The 18411-nt window shown below is 39.3% G+C and overlaps 1 protein-coding gene across 5 annotated transcripts in view; it reads right to left on the bottom strand.

Annotated features, from left to right (window-relative positions):
* Positions 1 to 18411, bottom strand: part of opa1 (OPA1 mitochondrial dynamin like GTPase) — a 43418-nt gene that overhangs the window by 23011 nt on the left and 1996 nt on the right. For 2 of the 5 annotated variants that reach the window (XM_036007258.1, XM_031307230.2), the window contains exons 3-26: positions 18221 to 18317; positions 17903 to 18010; positions 16767 to 16820; positions 13434 to 13516; positions 11551 to 11706; positions 9758 to 9811; positions 9067 to 9171; positions 8665 to 8751; positions 8206 to 8319; positions 7904 to 7984; positions 7724 to 7798; positions 7548 to 7619; positions 7262 to 7361; positions 6930 to 7060; positions 5269 to 5341; positions 4902 to 4974; positions 4688 to 4803; positions 3698 to 3762; positions 3411 to 3487; positions 1940 to 2105; positions 1509 to 1661; positions 1201 to 1309; positions 553 to 632; positions 156 to 296 (exon numbers count right to left, since the gene is read on the bottom strand). In XM_036007258.1, the coding sequence (XP_035863151.1) occupies positions 156 to 296; positions 553 to 632; positions 1201 to 1309; positions 1509 to 1661; positions 1940 to 2105; positions 3411 to 3487; positions 3698 to 3762; positions 4688 to 4803; positions 4902 to 4974; positions 5269 to 5341; positions 6930 to 7060; positions 7262 to 7361; positions 7548 to 7619; positions 7724 to 7798; positions 7904 to 7984; positions 8206 to 8319; positions 8665 to 8751; positions 9067 to 9171; positions 9758 to 9811; positions 11551 to 11706; positions 13434 to 13516; positions 16767 to 16820; positions 17903 to 18010; positions 18221 to 18317 (2370 nt within the window). The remainder of the gene's footprint in view (positions 1 to 155; positions 297 to 552; positions 633 to 1200; positions 1310 to 1508; positions 1662 to 1939; positions 2106 to 3410; positions 3488 to 3697; positions 3763 to 4687; positions 4804 to 4901; positions 4975 to 5268; positions 5342 to 6929; positions 7061 to 7261; positions 7362 to 7547; positions 7620 to 7723; positions 7799 to 7903; positions 7985 to 8205; positions 8320 to 8664; positions 8752 to 9066; positions 9172 to 9757; positions 9812 to 11550; positions 11707 to 13433; positions 13517 to 16766; positions 16821 to 17902; positions 18011 to 18220; positions 18318 to 18411) is intronic. The other 3 variants (XM_031307231.2, XM_031307232.2, XM_031307233.2) reach the window with 3 other exon arrangements.

Here is an 18411-nt window from a genome sequence, read left to right on the forward strand (position 1 = left end):
GCATTATGAAAGGGGGCATTGTACAGCTGACAAAAAGCATGCTTGTTTAAAATTAGCAAAGAACAAGATGATTAAAACTGGCAAAACAATTATTAAATTGAGAAATAATGAGCATTGGATTTTCACTATTGTCAGCATTTATAACATTAACATACCAGCACAGGGTCAACTTCAACCCCTCGTCCCTCCAGATTCTTCCTGACTGTGGTGACCTCATCATTGGCCAAGTAGGCTGTGTGCTCATCGTGTAGCTTCAGCAAGCGGTCCAGCTCATTTTTTGTTTCATTACGAACATGCTACAAGGTCAAAGAAAAGGACGTGAGCACTGTCCTCATGGTGGCAAATGGGTGTTGAGATGTAGATGGTTATGTCATGTATTGTGTGCTTCTTTCAAGCTCTTAGACTTTAAGTACTGTGCATGAGGATAGACACTAATTGGTATTATACCAGTTTTATAAGTGTATAATAAGTTATAATCCTTCCACTTTTGTGGTGCCTCTTAAAAACCAGCACAGTTATACCCAGACATTTGGAGACCTCCAGAAGTCTGACCTGATCTGGTGTGCGATTAACCCAGTTCATCCACCTCTGCCTCCAGCCTGGACCCACCATATCTCTGATTACTGACTCAGCTACAAAGAAAGAAAAGAAAGAAGAAAAGACATACACAAAGAGAATGAAATGTATGTTGTGAGTATGTTACTTACTGCAGTAGCCACTTCTATCCACAGTTTTTCAAACGACATCATATGTCATGAGCATTCATGGCACACCAGAAACAGAGCTCTAACTGGAACACTAGACAAGATATCACAGAAGCATGCCCTCTTCCTAATATGCGTGCCTGTGACGATTCACCCCAAACTGTGGCAAATGTGCAAGAACAAATTTAAGAATTTGATCTGTAATTTAAATGGATCTGACTTGACTACGTTGTGAACAATAACCTTGTATCCTAATTGGGGAGGAAGTATAAAAAAAGTGCTAGCCAGGTAGAGAAGGCACTGAACAACCACCATTCTACTCACTGATGTGCAATCTTTGTTACAACTGTAACTGTGTTAGTGCCATACTTTGTCAACTGGTCTACTCATGGGGCTATGAGATATTTTGACAGGTAAGTTATCACATGGTTTAGACTAGAAAGGGAATCTAGTACAGGGTAAGTGACACTGTATGAGGCCATCATGGCTAACATACTGTCTTTGAGGCGTGACTGCAGGGTTTCCTCCATGAACTGGATGGCTGCGTCCCACTGGGGCTTGTCTGTGATGGAGCGGTCTTCTAGGGCATTGTGCTGGATCACCCTCTGGCACACACAAACAGGGCAAGAAGAAAAACTTAGTTGAGCTGCAAAGTAATTGCAATGCATATTAGTATCAATGTAAGCAAGACCAGTTTCTTGATATTCAGTGCACTTGATCATGAAAGTGTGTCTGCTTCAGGAACTAGTGTGTTTGCTCTCTGTACCCTTACACACAGGGTGAGTGGATTTACTGTGTGTTTACCAGGCTGTCCATGGCCCTCTCATTCCACTTGTGCCTCTTGATGCTCTCATCCTTCACAGCCTCCTTCAACTTGTCAAAAATGTCGTCCTGGTCTTTGCCTTTGTATTCAGCCATGAAGCGGGCAAACTCTTCCTGTAGTGTCTCCCAGGCAATCTAATGGGAGGCCAAATATATTGTGGAAAGAGGAGGCTCATATTACCACAAGGCCATTGCCCAATTGAATATTTCTTAAACTTCTGCAGTCTGTGGCACAGTTATTGAACCAAATATAAGTAGTAAAGAACAATTAATTTATTATTTAAAAATTTCCTCATATCTGCAGAGGGGCAATTTATGAGTTGTGATCTAACCAAAGAATGATTTTATTTACATCCCCCTTTAAACAATCTGAATTACATAATGACCAGTTGTATAAAGACAGTGAGCATTACCTCCAGCGCTTTGTGTGGAAGCTGCTTGTCGGTCCACTGCTTGAGTTTGATGTCTACGGTGGTGTTAAAGGTACCCGAGTCCATTGTTTGGGCAGCAGGCAGGTAGATGTTCTCAATCACATGGGTGGAAACACGTTCCCACAGCTTCTTCTGCAAGATGGCCTCCCTGGGAGAGAACAAGATGAGTCATGTCAACTTTGAGTAACTGGAGGGAAGAAGATATCTTTTGATTGGCACCTCTAGCTGTTGTGATTTTGGTTCTCCCTGTTCTGACTTCTAGTAACAAGCTGAAGGTGCTTGGAACATACAGTAGATGCATGTAACTTTTTTTGTGGGGATTCCGATCATTATTTTTTTAGTTTCAGATTTAGGATCTAAAAAGCAAGAGTGTTTGTAACAAAGTTGCTTCCAGGTGTCCAGCTCAGACAGTTAAGTGACCCGATAGGGTAAGAAAACAATGAGTGAAGAGGGATTGCTCTTGGCTGCACTGCTTTAACTCGTGTAGTCAGTGCTGCTGCAATTGCACTTGACTGTAGATTCCAATACAGCTCCAGTCTGACCCTGTTAACGGCTAACAGCCTCCACACTCTCGCTCTATCTCTATAGGGCAGTGTGACAATGGAACAAAACCCTACCCAAGTCCACCTGAGACCAGGGCAGTGTTGTGCCTCACTCATTTATCATAAACACAGACACATATTTCATTTGGCTCCCCTTTTGTTCAGGATAGCACTCCTCACTGTCAATAAGCGCTATGTCCAATAATGCTGGCTGGCTGCTGGCTGGCTGGCTGGCTAACAGGGCCACCCCTGTTCCCGTCTATTGGCCATTCATCAGAGTATTGATCTGATGGCACGCACACTGGGGACGGCCACAACACCATGCATTAATCTCATTTAGCAAGGTTTTCCTCATTGGGGGTGAGGTATAACTATACATTCATGCACAGATAAATGCACTCAGAGATAGAGACTTGCAGTTTGCTCTAAAAAGTGTTTGTGCTGGAGCAGTGCAAATACGTGATCTAATTGCCTTTAAGCAAAGACCAGGTAGACAATTTTAAACAGTTCAGTACTCAGAAGGTGGCATCTCATTAAGAACAATAACCCATATAGTGTGGATAAAACCCTAATACTAACAATAGTAAAATGATGATCTATATTTCCAATGCTAGAACCACCATCTGATCCAACTAAAGGAGGAATTAATGTGCATTTTAAGAACCGGATCACATCTTTACTCCCAAAATAAAAAAAGAAAACATCTTGCACAGTTGGTATTTAAATGTATATATTTTATATAAAAATAGAAAATCAGTTCAACCTAAATTTCTGTATAATTAAAGATTTTTTCAGATTTGTACCCGTATTCAAAATGAACACTGGTAGAGGCACTGTTTTTTTTTTTTTTGTTTTTTTTAAGATAGCAACCAAAAGTAATTACCCTGGATATTAGCTCATCATTAACTTACCAGTGTTGTGGGGTCACTTGACTCAAACTAATGACTTCATCCAAAATTTCATTTTTGGCCTTTTCGAAGAGTTCATTCTGCAAAAAAAAACAAAATAAACATCTGTATCGTTACTATAAGGTCTTTGGAAAACTTTATTGATGTGCAGCTGTATATCTTTACACAAATCCTTTGTTTTCCAAACATGCTACCACTTTTTTCTCTCCATCCTTCGTTTTTTGTCGAGCCTCTATTAAAGAGCAATGTAAATGTGTCATTTAAGTGCACCTGCTGTTCGTATTTCTCACCCTGTCCAGCTCTCTCAGACGAGGGTAGTTGTTCTTCCATTCGGTCTCCAGGTTGAAGCGAGATGCTGGGGTGAGGAGGAACAGTGAAATGAAGATTTGAATTAAAACAAACATTGGAACAACTTTAAATTTTACATTAGTTAAATTATAGCTGAATATTAATGGTTTCATTATAAAGCCTTAAACTTAACCAGGCCCCTTAAAATGTATAAATAAATCTACCTCGATATGTGTCAATTGTCCTGTGCTCTTCTCATGCCTGAACGAAACTTATCTCCTACCGTCTCCTATGTTTTTTTTATTGCTTTTTCAGCTTTGATGTTACCCTCCATCAAACAGTAATTATCTATAGTCAGCAGGAATTGGTCATACAGGGACAGGGCCTGCTTTGTTTAACTTGCTTAGCTTTCAGACTGCAAATGGTGCCTATCCCTTAATAAAAAGTGGGTGTGGACTTTGCACACTCACTCTCTTAACTGGTCCCTTAGGAGATGAGGGGATGGGGCCAATCACAAACTCTTAATCAAAAGTCTGAGTTTTAGTTCTCATATATGCACACTCAACACACACTCCCCACCTCCCTATCCACAGTGGAGATTAGGCTAATTGCTGGTTTGTGGGGCCACGGTGGCGCCAAGCATGGAGGATTGAGGCCGGCTGTGTGTGATTTGATGGGCTATGGATCGATACACTACACAATGGACCTATGGGAACTGCAGTCTCACAGCCATAAATCTCCTGTACTGTTAGCAAAGGGCTTGAGATTGTCGAGACCAATTGCAGTTGGAAGGCAGGACTGAGGGACACCACCACCTGTTCCCTGTACAGTAAATGGATACAATCCTACCATGTGCATTCACAATATTAAAACATGCCTGGGAATGTAAAAAGCATTGGATATAAACAGTCACTCAATGGCACAAATAACAAGGCACATAAATCAGTCAACCCTCCCTGGCATAACAGTTAGTTCTGCAAGTGCAGTCATACCTTTGAAGACATCAGCCTGCTGCTCAACAGACTCCCTAACCATCTTCCAAAAGCAGTCAGAGACGGCCAGGCTCAAGTTCTTTGTTGTCACCTGGTGGGCCTTCAGCATGCCGTCCCTATTTGCACACATACATCCATTGTCAGATTTTGATTAATGATTTGATTTAATTCATTTGATGAAGCATTAATGTTTGCTGAATCATGTGTAACTTGCCTTAGTAATCTGGAGTTCTGGAAGAAGTCTTCCTCATAGTCTTTAATGGAGTCTATGCTTTCACCACTGCTCCCTGCACACAAGAAGACAGCAGAACAAGGTGTAAGTAAAAAAACAAATCAGGTAATGTTAGATGTCTTACAGAATAATCATATCTAACTGTATGTAATCACAGTAGGAGTGCTACACAGTTCAGGTTATACAGGGCAAAACATTCCTCCAAAAGAATGTATGCAAATAACACTATGTTGGAATAACCCCAAGTAACTTCCATCTAGCTCCATGGTGTCTAAAACTAAGTTAGTGAATTCAGACATAATCATGACCTGAAATGCAGCATGATGGACTACTCAGTTGTAGATGTTACCTTTTCCTGTCACCACTGCAAAGTAGCCCAGGGCCTTCATGGGAAACAGTTTCCCTTCCACTATTTGCTGGATCTGAAAAGGAAAATGTAAAACAAAGGACTTAAATTCACACCAGTCCACTCTGTAGTACAAGCTTCCCCAACATTGGCTCACTGAGGGATAATTTGGTTAGAATAAAAAGTATTGAGCTCCCTCTTGTGGAGCAGCTGCATATAGTGTCACTCACAGGGGTTGGCACTTTATCCACTGGTTTGCAACTGTTTTGAAATCGGAATCTCCAAATGCAGATGTTTTGTAAATCACATTCAGCTTTAGGCTGTCTTTGCCCACTATTTCTGCCATCTCAGTGCCATTTAAGCAGGACTTGAATTGACGAGTCAAGAACATGATGACTAACAATGCAAATTTCAACTGTGGTATTGTCCCTTTTGATGACGACAATAAAGAGCCTGTAGACCAGTGATGGGAATATAATATATTATCCCATTATAAATAACGGCGTTACTTTTTTCAGTAACGAGTAATCTAATTGATTACTCTTCCCATCTTAATAACGCTGTTACCGTTACTGCCAAAAAATACTGCGCGTTACTATAACTGAAGCTGTTTTTTTCATCAGACCAACTAGATCTCTGAGCCGAGAGGCAAAGACTTTTTTTTTTACTGTTCTTCCTTGGTTAGTGGGCAGTGCACAAGACAAGCGCATAAATGCTGACGATTGGCTGAGGTTGAGTAAAATTTCATGGTAAGCCAAGAAGAGATAGAGTTGGGCGGGTGTTCGAAAGCACGCATAGTCAGACACACAAGAACAACACAAGGGAGTCAGTCAACGAGACAGGTATGGCGAGCCCAAATAATCCAAAAGTAGCTTTCTTTAAATGAAAATATAGCCATTACTTTTCCCTCCAAGAAATTAAAGGAACGAATGTAATCGTGAAATGCACATTATGCCCTGGGCAAAAGTGCCTATCCACGTCGGTGTCAAGTAATTCAAATTTACTCAAACATCTTTCAACGTTTTATTTGCACTACAAAGAATGTATATATTTGTTATTTATTTTTGGTATAGTGCTTAACAAGCATAATTTAATTTTGCCCAGTTGTGGCCTGTTGTGGTGTTGTGTTATTTGTATCGATCCACGATATAAACATAATATCTACATACATGGCATTTGATTGGAGGCTAGTCTCACTTTGTCCCACAGCAACATTAAAATAGTTTAGATTTGTGTACATTGTTTCTGTTAATAATGTATTGTATTAAGTGTCCATTTCATTATAATATTCAGATTTATCATAAATAATTGAACATGCACATGTATTTTAAGTTCTGTTAAAGAGGGGTGGAGATGGGGTCACATTGGAGCATTTAAAAATGTACTTGAAAGTAACGCAATAGTTACTTTCTGAAGTAACTAGTTACTTTTATAATTTGTAACTGAGTAACTAATTTAGTTACTTTTTGGAAGAAGTAACTGAAACCAATTACTTTTTAAAAGTAACTTGCCCAACACTGCTGTAGACAGATCCATGCTTTCATTACAATATTTGTGATAAAATAAATTAATAAGTGCCAAGCTATTAATATTCAGTATAGTCCTTTACATTCAAAGACATGTTTTTGTTGTATTTAACTTTTGGGACAGTTCAGCAATCTTACTCTGTTCGGGCTGGCCAGGTTCTTCTCAGCCAAGTCCACCTTGGTCAGGACAAAGATGGTCCTCTTCCCCTGGGGGTCCATCTGGCTAACCAAGTCTGTTACAATGCTCCTCTCTGCATCCACACTACCATCTGGAGGGAGGCAAGGAGGGCACAGGAGATATGATAATAAATAAATGAATAATAAATATGATATGATCTGATAATGATAAACAACTGGACATAAGCGGAAGGGTCTTTTAAGTTCTCTGACAGACCATCTCCTGCTTACTATGACAAATGCTCCCTTTATATACGATTGTTGCAACTGTTAATAGTATCGCCATGGCTCACCCTGAATACAGAGGATGATTGCATTGGGGTTCTGCATGTAGGCCTTGCTAATGCTGAAGATGGTTTCCTTAGTATCTGATGCCATGCCTGCAGTCACAGTCTGAGAGAGACACACATTTAAAAAAAACTTTAAAAGACTATTTGTGAAGACAAGTTTTGTCTATTGGCTTTGATTTGAGAAAAATTAATTATCTGGAATAGAATCATGCAAACAATAATATATCCAGTATACATCTATACATTTGTAAACATTCCCAGCCTTATTAATTTAAGAATGTATACTCACACTGATGACTCCTGGTAAGTCAACAAGCACCATCCTCTGGATGCCGGGGCCTTTGACACTCAAGGATATTGTCTGACATGCAAAAATTAAACATCATTATTCTATGAAACATTAAAAGATGCAAATCGGCAAGTAGCAGCTTTGTTAGCAATCTGAATGGAAGCACTATGTCCAACCTCACAGCTGACGGTCTGTCCCTGCTTCACACTCTTCCTCATCCTCAGCTCAATCTCATGCCTCAGAGCAGCCAGCTGCAGGACAGAGGCAGAGATGCCAGTTATAATGAGGTTAACAGGTAAAAAAGTTAGTGATAAAATTAATCTTAGGTGGATGGAGTGAGTGACTTTGTGACTTACGTCTTCCTCCTTGGTGAGGTCAAATTCTCGGCCACTGTCCTTAAACATGGCCACGTGGTGGGGGCCTTCGCTTAGTGTTACCTGCAGAAAGATCAGTATTGTCAAGGACGCAGATAAACCATAGAAATCCATCAGAACTGGGTTCCTACACATACCTTAAGTGTCGATTCTTGCTCACAACTGTTGTCAATGCTATCGTTTTATGACAACACATTCTGACAACATGTTCAGTATGAATAAAGGGGTATATTTAAAAAAAAATGAAAGATTACACAAACATCAGCCAGTGTGGTCCCACATACCTTGACAGGAGAGCGGGTCATCATCTCTCCTGAGCCCCTGGGGAAGATCCTGGCCTGGGCTATCATCTCCAGCACGCTAGTCTTCCCAGCACTCTGATCACCAACCACAACCACCTGAAACAGAAGGAAGAGGAAATGGGTGAGTGGTTGGACAAAATACAGACAGACAGAAGAGGAGACCCAATGGCGTAAGGACATAGTGGAAAAGGGAACAGGAGGTAAGTGATTAGGATCCAAAGTAATATAATACAATATAACATAAAAAGTAATATATAAAGTAAAATAACACACATTTACAAATAAAAAAAAGAGGATTTAATTGAATTAAGATATCAGAAACAAAAAACTGGTTAGAAAAGAAATCCTTCCAGCATTTTGTGAATGGAGGGCTAACAGACCCTCTTTGATGAAATCCATTTCCTATGAACAGTAGAACTACATTTAACTGCTCCTCCTTACCCTGGGTAGGTGGTCCTGGGTGTTGTAGTTGGCATCATAGTCAGACAAGATGTCCAGGACTTCAGAATACAAATCAATAAGGGATTTCTACATAGGACACAATAACAATGAATATTAAAGATGTATATTTACATTGTAATTTGCTTACACTCTTATCCAGAGTGGCAATGACAGCCAGGGATAACTAAAGGAATAACCAAACTAATATACCAGGCAACAAACAGCAGTATTACAGTCACTATACCCAAAGGATTTAAGAAAACATTTCTGTATCGGTATGATTATGCTTAATAAAGCAATGCCAAGTATTGAAAAATCCAAGGCTAATGGGAAATGCTTTTAAATCACGTTAGTGTGCATTAGCGTGTTTATCTAGTGTATGTGTTCATATGTGCAACCCACCTTCACTTTCCGCTGGTGAATCCCCTTATCATCTTTTTGCAGCACCACTTTCCTTAACTCTTTATTCTCCTTCTCCAGTCTCTCCAGCATACGCTGATATTTTAGCTATGGGATTAATGGTAGAATCCAATCAACAATCAGCAGCAACAGAAACATTTTTGCCCCAAAACTGGTGGTATTTGATCTAATGGTGAAATTGTGGGACTTGCCACCTTTTTGAGATGTATGAACAGTGTAGTACAACTAATTATTCATGTAGGTTTAACAAAGACCTTTAAAGGGTTGTACTCAAAATACAAAAAAAAAACAGAAGGCTGGGATTGCCTTCACGCAGCTCTCACAGACCATTCCCCAATACATGAAATACCTAAGTTTTTTCACGGCCACATGCACTAACATGCATGTGCAGCTGGACTAGCCATCACAATAAAGAACAGAGAAGCTCAGATTACAACACATACAGAGGAAGTGTGACTTCATTCTCTGTACAGAACACCATTATTCCACTATATCTTTACATAGCAAATATTTGTTTAATGCTATAATAATGTTCTGAATGTCGAGTACAGCCCGTTTAACTTATTTGACTTTGTGGCCATGTTTTGACAATTTCATCATTCACATTAGGAAAAGCATTCCTCTGATCCACCAAGACACAGATGATATCAAAAGTAACACACATCTACTGTACCTGCGTACGGAGCAGTTCTTCTTGAAGCTGGTCTATCTTTTCTTTGTCTGATGACTAGAGGTTGGAGTAGAAAAATAGAAAAAGAACAGCAACAAATTGAGTTAATGCTTCCTTTCTGTTTTGAAAATAAGGGCCTTCCGTTACTCTCACTGTGCAACTTCACAAGCACGAAATCCCACCAGCACCACAAAGGTTCATAACGTGCACACTGTATTTCAGAGAGAACCAGAGTTGAGAGTCAAGTTAATATATAAAGAGAGAGGGGGAAAAAAATCCAAATTCAGGCAGACACTACTCATTCTGGTATTACTCCGACCCGATCAACAAGCTCTTATTCCCAAACAGGTACAAATCCCACAGCCAAAATTAATAGCAAAATCATTTAGTCATGACAGCTTGAATTTTTTATGATTGGGCAAACCATATTTGATTATATATTTTGTACACTTGGAACATGTTTGTTAGGATGAGAGACAGGACAGAAAGCAGGAGACATAGCATACAAGAACAAATGGGATTGGCAGCAGAAGAAAGGGAATTTAACAAGACACACCAAACAAGTTAATGAAAAACTATTTCTACACTATACAAAAATAAGTGTGCTATAAGATACCTTCTAGCAATATGCGCCAACAGTGTACTAAAATGTTAAGAATTTCCATAATTAAGACACCTATTTAGGCAATACAAAACTATTCATAAGCTTAAGGATTCTCCGTTGCTGTTGACAACAGTCAACTCTCAAATTATTATATAGCTGGATGCATTCATGGTTGCTTCAGCTCACACCATGCAGCTGGTTTCCACTTCACTCCATGCAGTGTTTCCGTACATTAATGGAGGGCTGCTGATGATTATCCATCCATTTGCATGAGAGAGTGAGAGTGAGCTACGTCACTGTGCTTCTGGAACCAGGCTATGAAGGTCCATGCATGCCTTCTCCACAACCAAAGCTTAGTGTGGCAGACTATGGGTTGATACATGGAGGCTACTGTTGGGTATTGTAGGGGACAGACTGAAGTATTGACAGGCCAATTTGTTTGCTCTACAAATATTATAAAATGAGCTTAAAAAGTTACAAAAAAATATTTAAAAAACACTAACACCATGGCTTAAAGTAGAGGGCTAGACACCTGTAAAATAAAGTGCAATCCAATGCAATAGCAATGCAATAAATACAGTCAGAGAGGAGGTGTATAATTTATGGTGCTCTTGTACTGTGTAGCATTTTATCTTAAGATGTTGCTGTCTATGTGGTCGGCATAACACACATTGCATTTATTGCAAGGCCACAGCACTGGAATGTGTTATTGTGTTACTAAATCATTTTGCAGCTGTTCATGTTGTTGTGTCTACCATGCCCTGTGTATTAGGGTGTAACAGAAATCACTGCTTCTAAAATTTAGATCTTCAATTATTTTATAAAAAATATTCAGCCAGCTCTATTCTTGCAAATGAAGTTAGTTAAAGAGCAACTTAACATCAGCTGAAAATCTTGTTTTTGTGACCTCCAGTGGTTTAACGTCTCACCCTGCTGAAGTGATGTTGAAGTGCACATCCAACTACACCAATTAGGGATGACAGTTGTGGTCAGAGGTGCAACAGACTTCAAACGTTTTACCACAGAGGACAGTGAAACACTGCTTTTCAGCCTGGTGTTAAATTACTCTATTATTTGACAAGGCGGCTGCTAGAAATGAATATATATATATACTCTATTTCTTCTCTGCAGCTGTGACCTTTTAGGAGACTTTGGTAGGATAGGGCGGATCTAAGTGGGGTCGGACCTTCACCTTGCGTTTCTGTTGAGGGGGGCTGGGGTTCGGAGGCGGACTGGGAGCAGGCTCTGGCGGTGGGGGACACGCACTATTGGCTGCTGCGGCCCGCCGGACCTCCTCCTCGTGCAGCTGGATCTGCTGCTGAATAAGAATGAGCTCGCCAAGCAGACCCTGCTGGGGTACGTCATAATGAGAGACAGGTAGGAGCAGCAACAAAGACATGAGCCAGCCACTGGGCTCAGCCATACACGCAAATGCTGCATCCAATCAGAGGGCTACAACAGAGGAAACCTGGCCTGTGTCTCTGTCACTGGCATTGGTGCTGTTAAGGTTAGAGAATGAGGATCCGGTCGAAGCTCAAGTTTAACAGAATCAAGGTCTTTGGCTTTGTTGATCTTGCCATCATAATCAATGCTACCCAACAAAGTCAGTCTCTCACAAACACAAAGGGGAGATGCCATACTTTGCCAGACTAAAGGCTGAGGAGGTGACTAATACCACAACCAGCACCTCTCAGCAAGCGCCAAAAATCAGTGAATCCATTCTCTTTTCTGGTCATAATTCAACAATGGGGATGACTAATCACCAGACAACCCTATAACTAATTTTTATATTTAAACTTAGCAGTACAAAATACCATAAGAGAGTAGAAATTCTGGTTTTACTGTCAATTTAAAATAATAACCAAGTTAAGACGATGATGTTTTAATGTGCTGCGATACAATGATGTTAGGCGGTCCTGAACATCATCTGTCCGATGATGCTAAAGATGATGATGATTAAAATAAGCAAAGCCAGCACTGGGATATTTCTTTATAAGGGTGAAGCACAAAGCATACAGTATAGCAGGTGAAATCTGTTTAGGTCCGGGGTCTCCAACATGACATCATCATTAAACTCTGTGCTGTTTGCTTCTTTCTGCTGTGAAATACACATACCGTACAATATTTGTTAAATGTAATTTGAAGCGAAACATCAACTTGTAAGAGTTGTGTTATATGTGCTCATGTTGGAGACCATGATTGCAGAGTAAAAGCAGGGTATAGGAGAGGAAAGGCAACATCTATTTTTTTTTTTTTTAAATGCAGCTTTTCTTAATATTTGATGTCAAACCTTCACATAATGTTTTCATTGTTTAAACTTTAACTCTGTACAGTCATAAAATCACACATAAAAACATAAAAAACTGAACAGAGGGACACAAACTGGTAGGTTTGCAGAAAAGAACACAACACAAAAGGAACAAGAAACAGAGAGGACAACAGCAATGAAAACAAATGTGCATACAAAGTCTTCGGCCAGAGACAGGTGTTTAATATAAAGCTAGAAAAATGAGTGGTCTCCATAAACTCGATTTCTGGAACAGTTAAGATGCATGACAAGTAGTAAAGGTACTTTTAATGCAATGATAAATATCAGTGTGCATACACTCTAAACTTATACTCAACAGAATGAGTGCCATACAGTACGTACATGGTAATGGTGATTTTTAATCACACAGTTACTGCTATTATTCTTACCGTAACATTGCCACATGGACTTAAACACTTTTCTTGATTATACTCTGGGCTGCTGGAGTGTGAAACTCAAAATTCACATTCAGATGAACTGATTGAATCAAAACGTACTCAAAAAGATTTCACTTCCCCATATTAAAAAAAGATATGCCATTTAGGGATCACTTTTATTCAACGTGCTCAGGTCCCTCAAATGCTATGGTTGTGCCTTGATGAATACAAACTCTTGTATACGTTTGAGTAGATTTTGATTCAATCCACGACAGTTCCTGCCACTGAAGTGAGAGATAGCCAAGCTGCAGAGAGGAGCGGAGTGAAACCAAGCGGTGGCAAAGTAGAGAGGACAAAGCTGAGAAGTGTCAGCAGGTTTTACAAACTTGCCTTTTTGTATTGCTTGTCGCTGCCATCTTGTGTGGCTGCAGCAGAAGAATCTGTGGCTTTGAGAGGAGGATCGCCTGAGGTTTCTACCAGAGGAGACACAACAAAACAAAATGAGGTTACTTGTTAAAATGCATCTTTGACTATTGAATTCTAATTATAAACAAGCTTAGGGAGACAATAACGCCCATAGCAAAAATATGCCAGATAGCGTCATTTAAAGGGGTGATAGAATGATTATATAGGGTATTTCACATTGTTCCTTAAGGTCTCCTAATATGGTATGTAACATTGGTTGGGCTGAAAATTGCCCGAATGCTATTTTATTAGGCCCTTAATTAACCATAATAACCTTATTAACCCAGAAACGGTGACTTTGCGCGGGTATGGAGTGCCGCGGGCTTCCCTTCGTGAAGGATATCCAGCTAGTCCACAGCGAGTCTATGAAGTAGTACACGCCGGCTGCGAGGCAGCTTCTATGTATGTTCTATTTACCCACCGAACTGTCGTTATTCAACTATGACAAGGTAAAATTGGTTTTGTATTCTATCACCCCTTTAAAGCATGCATATGATTAGAGAAATAAAGACCAGAGTAATTCAATTTCAAATGCTTGGAAAATCTTGCACGGATATACATATATATACACACACACACACACACACATATATGTACATATATATATACACACATATACATATATATACACATATATATATATGTACACATATATATATATGTACATATATATATATATACACATATACATATATGTACATATATATATATATATACACATATACATATACACATATATATATGTACATATATACACATATATATACACACACATATATACACACACACATATATATATATATATACATATATACACATATATATACACACACATATATATATATATATATGTATGTATGTATGTATGTGTGTGTGTGTGTGTGTGTGTGTGACCATTAATGAGAAATTGCCAAACTCAACTTTATTGTTAAGCTAGGAATAATGCAGTCCAATCAAGATCTTGAATTTTTTTTTGATTATAGTATTATTGATCCAAGTAATCATTAACACTGTAAAAAAAAACGCGGTCTCTGTAGACAGCCCAGGCTCCACAAACGCTAACAAAAACAAACTGTGCCAACCTGCACCACAAAACATAACAAGCGTTCCAGCCAATAACCGACAAGATTTGGGGGGGGAACATCTTTAACATATTTAGTGCACCTGGAGTTATTTATACAACTTGCAATAAAAGGTTCACACTGTTTACTGAAATTTTGACTGGTGAAATAAAACACCCTGACAATGACAATGTCCAAAGAAAACTACCACTAAATGCTGAAATAAAAACAATAAATAATTAAGATCTTTAAACAAATGTAAAACCCACACTGAATATTAAGATCCACTTCGTCTAAAGTGATTAACTATGAACTAACATGCTGATATTGCTTTGCACAAAGCAAAGTCTGCTTAGCCATAGAAATGAGGCAGGTGTTTACAAATGCACCCCACTGTAATCTGATGCAGAGGCAAACGTAACATCTAAGTACACAAAATATATAAATATAAAAACTTGAAAACTCGAAACATATTTGAAACGTATTTTCCTTAAGCCATGAAAGGGTGGTAAGTTGAGAGGAGCCAAGAACACTCCTTTGCTGATTTTATGACTCAGAGCAGAGGTGTGGTCCGTCTGGCCTGGCAATGTCTTTAAAATGACTTTGAAATATAAGACATTTCCATGTAACACTGTACATGACCACTATTTAACACTATTTGACATCATTTAAAAGAGAAATATTTAGGGTACATATGCCAACATTCATAACATATTAAAATGTCAACGGATATGTAAAATGTATTCTATGTGCATTTTCCAAACATTTGAGAATTCAATAATTGAAATAACTAAAAGCAGACTGAGCCCACCCTAAAGATTAGTAAATGTGAGTTTAATTATAGAAAGCAGCCCATACAGGCCAGGGGAGAGAGGGAATGGAAGTCAAAGGAGGCAAAAACCACACAGATAGGACAAAGTACAGCCAAGGACAGTCAGGTTAAAGAGAGTCTAAGGGGAAGAGGGGGATATACTAAAGGCGAACACAATGGATCTGCATTTAAGTTAAAATTTAAAATTATGGTGTGTTACTGCCACTATTTAACACTTTTTGTGTGTGTGTGTGTGTGTGTGTGTGTGTGTGTGTGTGTCTGAGTGTTTATACAAGAACTATGGAATATTAACCAGGATTTTAAAATAATTGAGAAAGGAGGAGTGGATTTTAAAGAGTGAGGCTTTCACTGATTCCAGTAATGCCACAGGGTAAAATTGGATGCCTGCATTAAAGTGATGGTTCGGAGTAATTTCACCCTAGGGTCCTTTGCACCATGACCTCGAGCCAAACAACCCCCCCATAAGCTTTTTTCCATTGTTATAACGTTGGTCGAGTTAGCGTTATCAGCTGGTTAGTTTAGTGCAGGCGCTAACGGATCCAGGTTTGTATCTCGTAAATTACCCCACTAATAATGCCCGAAATGATACCAAACTTCTACAGTAGTACAAATAGGTTATGTACTCATAAAACGATGGATTGGAAAGTTTGTAAGTACACCAGGAGTTTATTTAAATAACACTTGCCGGTTTTTTAAAAGTAAATGCTGTAGTACAACTAGCAGGAGACAAGTTATAATTGAGGTACATTTGGAGACACTACCTTATTTAATCATTAAATTAATAAATATTTTTGTTGTATCTCTTTTCGGTGTTGTAATTTGTAGACGTCCCTAAGCACTCTTACTGCCCGGTAGCAGTAGCAGCAGAGAGCAGAAGCCAGCAGGCAAGTGTTATTTAAATAAACTCCTGGTGTACTTACAAATTTTCCAATCCATCGTTTTATGAGTACATAACCTATTTGTACTACTGTAGAAGTTTGGTATCATGTCGGGCATTATTAGTGGGGTAAATTACGAGATACAAACAAAAGGACCCTAGGGTGAAATTACTCTGAACCATCACTTTAATATAAGCATACTCCTCTGAATACCCAGGCCAAGAGGAAACTTTTGCACCATCTTAGTGACAGGTCATAGATTTCACTGAATACATAACCTGTGTTAACCATGAACACTGCCATTTATGACAGCAGCACTGGTCTGCAACCTGGAAGCCAACGTCCTGGGAAGATTCTCTGCTACCGCCTTTAGAGCCGGACCATGGCGAGCAGGAACGCACAACCATACCAATATTTTGGCAAGGTGGTGGTCAAGCGCCACAGAGAAAAGAGGGGAGTGGGCAGTGCTACTGCAGGGTTTACACACCTAACAACAGATGCAGACCAGAAGCTCCTTTGACTTCACTACCCAAACTCACACCTGTGAAGAATGTGGAGGAGGACAGGAGGGTTGGGGAGGAGGAGAAAGGAAGAACAACACAAGATAAAAATCATAAAAGACAGAAGCAGAGGGATGGTGGTCAAAGCAGGGACACAGCTTGATGATGTGTATTAAAACAAAGCCACTGCTGTGCTTGAGCTTCGAGTGAAGTAGCCACTTAATGAGAAACTGTTAAAAGAGATAAGTACACACCAAACTGGGCCTTTCCTCTTCCTATTTTAAGGCATTTTCTCTACTAGCTAGTGATTTTATAGGCAGAATAAGATGTATCTGTCAATGTTGCATTATGACATGAAACATTATGACTACCTTTGCCTTGTAACTTGATGGAAAAAAATCATTTTGGACTCCAATTGCTGAATTCAAAACACCCGGGACTAAAGACTACACAGGTTATTAGGGGAATTTCACAATTTGTTTGTGTTGTTAGATAATGTTTTAAATAAATGAAGTGAAATGAACATAAAATTGTGTATTTATTATATATACCGGTATATAAACCTTAATATTTGACAACAGTCTTTCCAGGACTGCTCACCAATGTGCACCTGGTCCCATCTAAATAAATGACTGTTTGCAACACCATGGTACAAGACGTGTTTTAGCATTGCCTACAAAACCACTGATCCAAAACAGATTGCTTATAGGTTATTTGGTGTAAAGGAGGGTTCTTTGTAGAAAAATATAGCAACCACAACCGTAGACAGGATGGCTGATGCAGAAAAAGCAGCAATTTAGAGCATGAAGCAAGCTACTTCCCTTATATTACTGTAATAATATGTATGATATTACTTTTATCTCGTTCTGCTAAGGTCACTTTGAGGCAGGACAAACCGCAGATACCATACTTTAAGCATGGTGTAGGGCAACCAACTAAACCGTTAGATACAGTATAACAACAATAGAGATGTGGAAGACAGGTTGCTTGGGGTACAATTACTGTATTCTTCATTTGAAACATGGACACTGGACTAAACACACTGATGTCTGCAAATAATGATTTATTTTTTGTTATGATGCAGTAACGTAATGAAGACATATTTCAGGTTTTGTTCACTCACCAGAGGACAGAAGGCTTTTGAGGAAAGTGAAGTTCTCGCCTATCTTGTCGAAGTCAGGTAGTAGCTTGGCTATTTCCTCCATCTCTGGTAGAGCTTTGGCCAGTTTATCTGGGAATAGAAGAGATAACAGGTCAAGTGGAGAAGACGGAAAGGTCGGGAGTCTTATCTCCTAATGCATAATTGTGCAGCCATGTTTCAAGTATAACCCAAGAATAATTGTCCCTGTTTGACTTGACTGAAATCAGGGATCCTGTACAAATAAGACAAGGGCAGGTATTAGCACATAATTTGAATCATGACATCGAAATGAAAACTTACCAAGATCAATGTGTTCACTCAGTTCCCAGACAAAATCAGGAATGACCCAGTTGTATTCACTAAAATCAGGCAGCATGTCCTTCCACTCGTCATAGGTCTGGAGATAAAATGACAAGCAATGAGCACCAGTGTGCAATCACAGCTAGAAAAGGCAGGGGAAAGCTCTCAGCGCCCAGGAAAGGTTTTGCCGC

The sequence above is a fragment of the Sander lucioperca genome, chromosome 11, assembly GCF_008315115.2.
Source record: "Sander lucioperca isolate FBNREF2018 chromosome 11, SLUC_FBN_1.2, whole genome shotgun sequence".
Lineage (NCBI taxonomy): Eukaryota > Metazoa > Chordata > Actinopteri > Perciformes > Percidae > Sander > Sander lucioperca.